Source organism: Phoenix dactylifera, chromosome 14, assembly GCF_051530095.1.
Source record: "Phoenix dactylifera cultivar Ajwa chromosome 14, Ajwa_hap1_PhDact_Kaust_v1.1, whole genome shotgun sequence".
In the NCBI taxonomy this organism is placed as follows: Eukaryota; Viridiplantae; Streptophyta; class Magnoliopsida; order Arecales; family Arecaceae; genus Phoenix; species Phoenix dactylifera.
The window spans coordinates 25798147-25805723 of NC_143203.1; the positions used below are offsets into that span (position 1 = coordinate 25798147).

Sequence of the window (7577 nt, forward strand, 5' to 3'; positions counted from 1 at the left end):
TCATTCTGCTTGTCATTAGAACTTTTGTACCATTGAGGATGCCTGAGGAGCTCCTGATGACTGGGGTCGGAGAAGCATAAACTATAGGAGAGCATCCCAGCAATGCACAAAAATGGTGTAAACAGAGATGATGTTGAGAACCAAACTCTTAGATAAAACTGTAAAAGCTGATGGATATATATAAGGAATTCAGTATAAAAGCTACAGCAATTTGTTATGCAGCAATTTCTGGAGTCAATATGTACAGCAGTTTCACTATCTGAGCAGAAGACTTTTGAGCTCCAAGAAAAATAAGGGACTCGGAAAGAAGAAACTTCAACTAAAAGGAAGATAACTGGCTCCTGTTATGAAGCTATTCAAAGAGTTCCCAGTCATTGGTTATTTTAGTCGAGGATGCCATTGGACGAGGTGCATTCAGGCTGCCCAACCCAGCCTCAAATGTCTCCCATTGGGTTGTCACTGAAACGGCATTGCTGCTGTCGCTGAAGGGGTTGGCGTTTCTGGCCTTCAGCGAGTCGAGTGTCTCCACAAAGTTCTGTACCCGGCACACCTGAAAAGTTTTTTTGAAACAGCATTGTTAAAGGCACTGCCTCCTTAATAGTGATCTTACTGATAAGTAGTTAATCAGATAATGAACACATGAAATTTCACGTTAATGCGGTAATATCGTATCTATCATGAAGGATTGCTTCTCCCTACTTCAATATAAAGCGAATGTGCTGCTAGGCTTTGTATGCGGAGAGCTCAAGAATAAAAGTTTTCTGCCTAAAGGAGGGATAACGTAGATTTGTACAAATATATGTAGAATACCTGTATTCTGCCATAAAGGTAGAATATCTTTATACAACATTTGAGATAAGTGTCCAAAAAGCTTCTTAAAGTAAATTCCCATTTTACCCCTCAATAACAAAGGAGTGTAAGAGAATATTTGGCAGGATAAAATAGAAACTCCACTTATCCAAGTTTATATGTAGTCCAAATTAATGTTTACCCAAACATCATATAGTAGTGGCGCACCTATGATTTTTGTAACAGCAAAAAGAATGATGACATCAAGACACATCTGATGACATTGCCCAGAGTTTGTGCATGATCATAAGATCATCATGTATTGACTTCTGCAGTGTTTGTCTTAATCAACACCTGTTACTATGCCAACCCACTTAGGCTATGAAGAAAATGCCATCTAATCTGGCATCTGCACAGTGCCCGTTATAGAATAATAAATTCTACTATAGATTGCATGAAAATAAAGTACTTGTATGGTAATTATGGTAATAAAGAAATGCAAGAATACACCTAATGGACTAGGGCAAATAATTAAGTATGAGGATACATTATCTCAGGTGGTTTTCTGCTTGCAATGAGCAAATATGAGGAAGAATGTGAATCTGAATTGCCAAAAATTATTTATTGTATTTATTAGCCTTGTAGAGTCTAAACAGAGTCGTGGAATAACTAAACACAGTATGGATGAGATATGCATGGATGAAATACGTAGAGAGAATAAATGATGAACAGAAATACAGAGATCAGAAAATTTGAAATTCTAGTATGGAGAAAATTGCTGCCAGTGATGGCAGAGAAGGGATGAAGAAATATATGATTTCTACTTATCTACAATTTTGGCCCATTACCATATATGTGATAAAAACCTATATGAATCCTGCGACAATGGTTTCCTTGAGAACATTGAGTATGATTTTTGCTATGTTATTATAAATTGAGAGAATGCATGTGGAAACAAGGAGCGTAAGTCGATCAATTTATTCAACAATCTTCAAGATCATAATGAAGGGCCTAGTGTAGACACTACCAAATTACAAATAGTAACAGTTAAAATATGCAATGATGTCTAAAATATGGGACAGCTCAAAGGTTTACTTTAGAGAGGATTTGGCAAAGACATGTAATACGGTGAAAGATAGAACATTTGAAGCACTACAAGGACAGGCATTACGTAGTGCAAGGTTGATTAGTAAAAAATTGTAATTTGCAACACTTTCCTTTATCTTGTCAAAATCTTTTTGCCCTTTTGTTTGGTTAAAGCAGAGTTATCACCTCTTAAATGAATGAAAGAGCCAAAATGGAAATGCAGGGTAGAGTCTTAATGCATGGACAGACATTATAACAATATTATATCTGCAATACAAGGATGCTAACTTCTATGAAGAGAGCCTTGAAAAATTGGAATATGTTAAAATTCTGCAGCTTTCTTTGAATTGACTATGTGTTTACAGGCCAGCCATATATTAAAGTTTTGTCAATTGCCGTTACAGTGGATAAAAAAAAGAAGATGCACAGTGATGATGTGTAAGCCTAGAAATTTGACAAATGTATGTAACAAAATATGTAGTTTATAATTATTTCAATACGTGGTAAGAATGCTTGTATATAACATATTTAGAGATGAATGGCGTGAGAATCATAGCATAAGAAAATGATGATGTGAAGCCACGAAGATGCATATGAAGTCATGTGGTGTAAGAATTGTGGGGGGTTAGGGTGAGAAATCCAAGAGGCAGACATGACCAAGGCAAAGAGAAATGAGAATTAAAATAAGAAGATGTATTTTTACTCAATAGCCATCAATACCATATCAGAAACAAGTTTATGGTGGAATGCTACACATGAATTTCCTCCTTGGCAGGCTTCTAAAAGGTCTTAATGGACCAACTAGAGACATAGCAGTTGTGGGCAAAAGGAGTTAATCGCAAAGAAAAGGTAACTTCCAGAATGAACCAAAATAAGGATACATAAGTGTTGAATTATAACCATAGCACAATTCTAGGTGAGAGATGGCAAAAACTTTCAGACAGGCAATCTAAACAAATGGTTCTACCTATTGAAAGAAAGAAGAAGAAGCGACTGATGTAACATTTAGCAGCACATATGCTTAACTTTCCAATAAAGATGAACAGAAGGTTTGTCAGATGACAAAAAAACAAAATAATCCAGAAAACAGTCTCACAATAAGACACTTGAATCAAGTCCAAGTGAGGAAGAGCATTCCGATGATGGAGAAAGGATGACTGTTTTCGAAAAATTTAAGAAGTAGGAGAAGCAATGAAGATGCGAAATCAAGAGCTCCAGTTGGGGCACAACCTATTGCCCAAGTGGCTACTCCAGATTGGATTTTATATATTTTCACAACCAAAGCAATGCTATTTGCAATTTTGCATCATGTTGGTGACACAAGAATTGCCTTTCGCTTTGCTGAATAGCTTGGTGAAATGGCTCGTTGAATGGGACATTATTCTTTCAGCTACAAGTGGTTAAATATGTTGAAAACTAGCAGTCTGCATCAAATCATGCATGCTTCCTGTCTAGTGGAAAGTCTGGATTCATGAAAGAAAAAAAAAGAAAGATCTTTTTGAGTGTCAATATGGATGATAACAAGATTAGAGGTTACAATGTTGCAGGCTTGAGAAAGTCCAGTAATTGGATGACAATGTATGTAGATGCTTTCAGCACGTTTGCTTTCCTTTTCATCGTTTAAAGCTTTCAAGGTTCAATTGCTAGTTGATCTCTTCACATATAAGAACTCAACCAGCCTTTTTGTCCTGCTTTTGATCTATATTTCTCTACTGTTATTTGCATTATGGCTGTTGTTTCAAGTGAAAGCATCTCAGTCCTTCCAAACTGAGCTGGCTGTTTCCAGGGTAAATGATCCCAATATATCTTAACCCAAATTTAGTTGTATTGGCAACTACAGTTTTCATTTTTTTCCTCTTTTTAAAGCAGACTCTTCTTAGGATGAACATAAGCAATTGGTTAGGCCACATTGCATCATTCATTCTTTTAAACAAAGTTGACAACCAAATAAATAAACAAATGATATGCATATATCAATAAAGAGTAGACAATGAAAATCAAGATATATCAAAAGCAATGTAAATGGGGACTAGGTTTATCAACCACTCCAACTAATAACGAAAATCCCCCAGAAGATCCGGCAGCAAATTCACAATGCAAAGAGAATTAAATAAATGGATGCCAAGTTACCTCGATCCTCCTCTGCACTTTTGCTTCACCCTCTGCCTCTACGCCGTCCAATTTCAGCAGCTGCATCATGAGCAACTCAGTCAACACAACAAACTCCTTCTCTTCAACCTTTGTGCCGCTGTGCACCGCGGATTCCAAAGAAGAAACCTAGAGGTGGACAAGCATATCAACACCAAATAAAGATCATTTATGGCTCTGGGCCAAGTATTAACCCCTCGCGTTCTCAAAAAAAGTGCCCACCCACCTTCTCAGCGAGCTGATCTACCTCAGCCCTAACACGGGCAACAGCCTCACACGCCTTCGAGATCCCCTCGTCCCTCTTCATCTGCTCCAGCTTCCGCTCCTTGCTCGCTGGGTCCTCCAAAAGAACCACCTTTGACATGTCCTTGACCCCCGCCATGTGTAAACACTCATCATTTTCCTTCTCCTTCCCTCTGAACAACAGCCTCTGTTCCTGAGGCTCCAAACCAGTCTCCTGGGCTAAAACCCTCTTCAATTCCCCTTCGCACGAAAAAGAAAAAGAGCGAATACAATGTAATTCACCAAAAATTGGCCCCTTTTTTTTCCGGCATTAAGGAACAAAAAATGAACCAAGAAGTACTAAATTATGAGCCAAAATCGCTAAAGGAGCACAATTTTATGGAAGAAATCGATAGATACTAGAAAAAAGATGGAAACATACAAACTCGTTCAACAAATCCTTTTTTCCAAGAAAAGATGGAATTTTTAACAGAAATCAAACAAGCAAACAATCGAACAAGTGGCAGAAACAATCAAAGATCATCTCTTGATGCAGAATTCGGCCGAAATTCGCAAGGATAAGCAGGATCCAGCAACAATTAGACGAAAACCAAGAAAAGAGCGGGGATTACCAAAGGTGGACTGGGCGGGCACAGTGATCTCATGCTGATAGGAGCCATGGGAGACCTTAATCTTGATCATAGGCCCAGCAGCCCGAACCCCATCGTCCCTCTTCTGGACCAGCATCCCTCCAGGCCTCAGCTCCCAATCTATCCCCTCTTTGCTCCCGTTGCTGTTCTCCGAACCCGTCGGCTTCGAGCTCGATCTCCTCATCCTCGGCCAACCCAGGGGACTAAAAGGAAGAAAAGAGAGCCAAGCTAAAGCGAAAGGGATGGTCGGCGACAGATGGTGAAAGGCTCTCTCTCTGACTTCCCTCCCAGAGAAGCAAGGGTTCGGCAAACAAATAGAAAGGAGGAGAGACGGTTGTTGATAAAGCCACCGTCCCTGCCAGCTTCAAAGTACACAGAAAAAGGATAGATTTTTATAGAGACGATTTTGGGAGCTAAACTTGGTAGGAAAGGGGAGACAGGGGAAGAGGCTGTTTGTATTTAAATGGATTTGGTATTTGTTTTGTATATATTTAACAGCTCGTAAGAAGAATTTATTGGGGATTTAAAGAGGGGCATGGGGATATGTTTGTAGTGTTGAAGTTTATCACATTTAGGGTGGAAGGTGGAAGGTCAATGGAAGGTGGATAAGTCGACATGTGAGGAGTTTTAGTGTTGGTTGGAAGAGGAAGGTGGTGGAATGGATAGGGACTGCACAACCCCAAGGTTGGCTGTATACAGGTGATAGATTGTGATCCATGGCATCATGAGATTGGGGTTTGGTTGCTAGATCTTGGCTTAAGCTGATAAAGTCTCCTCCTTCCTTTTGTTTAGTAAAACTGGGGAAAGTAGAGAATTGTTAGAATCCCTACATAGCATATGAGAGAGAGAGGTCAAAATACACTTGGTTTGAGAATAACATTGTCAAAATTCATGGAGCGGCAAGGTCTCACCTTTCATTGTTGAATTCACTATGGGAAAAAGAGTAGAGCTGATCATGAACCGGGCTTTAGACCTGTCTAAATTTTATTCATTTTCAATCAGACTTCTGGCCGGATTTATATAAAATTTGATATTTTTTTGTGCTTAAGCCCGGCCAATAATCAGCTCTAAAAAGAAGATAAAAGTAATTACAAGATCTCATTTGGTCCTGCGCAACCAAAATGAAAAAATTAAAATATCTTTATATTTGCGATCATCATAGTATGTATCTTTACTCAAAAAGAAATCATCAAAGTGTCCAAGACATCATGTCACCATGGTCGCGGATTAGATAAGTTTTCAGCATGTGTAACGCAACAAGGCGCAAGCCAATGCCGTGGCGGTGCTCCCCCATGTTTTTATATCAACTTGGCCTGCCGTGGTCATCGAGACACCCAACACCGTATGAACTATAACCAGCCAAAAAAAAAAAGTTAGCAGGCAACCCCATTGTTCCCATCTTCCCTAGAAATCCGAATCACATTGTCACATCGGGCACCATGGACAGAAGACTCGATTAATTCAATTCCAAATCTTATGCATGCTTGCGTAGATGCTGGACTATTCAATTGGGAGCAGCACAATCCACCTTTTATACAAGAATAATATGTGTGCTTGAAAATATAGGCGAGCACATTGTAAGCCAGCTTGAGCTTTTGTGGTCCAAGCCTTGCCCTAGGAGTTTCACGACAGCTGATAGACATACATTACAATTCATGAAGGCGATATATTTGTCCAAATTGAGGAATTGATTTTGATCGCCATATATTACAATATGAGTCGACCCACACCTCAAATACGACTTCTGAGTGCAAAGGACTATTATTGAATTTAAATTAAATCTATCCTTTTCTGTTCGTCCACCGACGGTCATGTATTGCGATATATAGCAGCCAAATTTTTTTCCAACAAGCAGCCAGAGTCTTCATGCGATATAATAATTGTGAGGAGTTCACTATTGCATCGTACCCTGCACAAATTTCAAAGCTTTCTTAACTCATCCATTATTTGTTTGCATAAATCTTAGAGCGGCTATTGTATTATCTGATGATAGATTCGTACAAAGGAAGGTGAACCCTTCGTTCATGCAACCCTCATCGAATTTCTAGAGCAAGACTTCTTTGGACCATGGCGCATTGGCAGCCGAGACCCACGCATGAATCACCACTGGTCATATCTTGTATCCAATCCCCCGGTTTCTCTTCTTTTCTTGTTTTCTATATTTCTCCAGGGCTATTCAAGCCTACCGGCCAGCAACAGTAAATAATTTGATGTGGTAATTGATATACAACCCTTGATCTCCTCAATTCAGCATTTGGCGCACTTCACAATTTACCAGACCATGCATGTTTGGACTCCTGAGTCTCAGATTTCGCTACTTCTTGCAATCGACCTCCACGACAAGGATGCCAGGCGAGTGAAATAGGCTATTTGATCATGACTTATCGAGTGTTGACAACCTGAACAATTAATAGATGGTATCCAATACATTTGGTATGCTCATTGATCATATGGATGGGTGTTGTCATACTTGCATAGTGTATTATTCCTAAACATTTGATGTATACTCTTTTTGTTTGATGAAGAACATTTGATGTGCACTCAAGGACTGGAAAAGAACTGCTAATGAATTAATCATTCAAGATATAACACATTGTGATAAAAGCATGCCTTAGTACAATTAGCACATGTTCGGCATTACAGAAGAGAAGTTTAACAAATGGTTACGAAGGAAAAAGAAAA

General features: G+C 39.1%; 1 protein-coding gene across 1 annotated transcript; it reads right to left on the reverse strand.

The window, feature by feature from the left end:
- Window positions 1-148: 148 nt before the first annotated feature.
- BAG4 (BCL-2-associated athanogene 4) lies at window positions 149-5774 on the reverse strand. The gene is made up of 4 exons (XM_008813447.5): window positions 4878-5774; window positions 4250-4506; window positions 4006-4152; window positions 149-550 (listed from the first exon to the last, which is right to left on the reverse strand). The coding sequence occupies exons 1-4, from the start codon at window positions 5077-5079 to the stop codon at window positions 353-355; spliced, it is 804 nt and encodes a 267-aa protein (XP_008811669.2). The 5' UTR covers window positions 5080-5774; the 3' UTR covers window positions 149-352.
- Window positions 5775-7577: the final 1803 nt, after the last annotated feature.

Bases quoted from the DNA above. Each gene is read 5' to 3' on its own strand.
- BAG4 (XM_008813447.5), bottom strand. From the start codon at position 5,079: ATGAGGAGATCGAGCTCGAAGCCGACGGGTTCGGAGAACAGCAACGGG. The intron at 4,507-4,877 runs GTAATCCCCGCT...TTTCGTGCGAAG, and splicing joins GCCCGCCCAGTCCACCTTTG to GGGAATTGAAGAGGGTTTTA. The intron at 551-4,005 runs GTAACTTGGCAT...AAAACTTTTCAG, and splicing joins AAGTGCAGAGGAGGATCGAG to GTGTGCCGGGTACAGAACTT.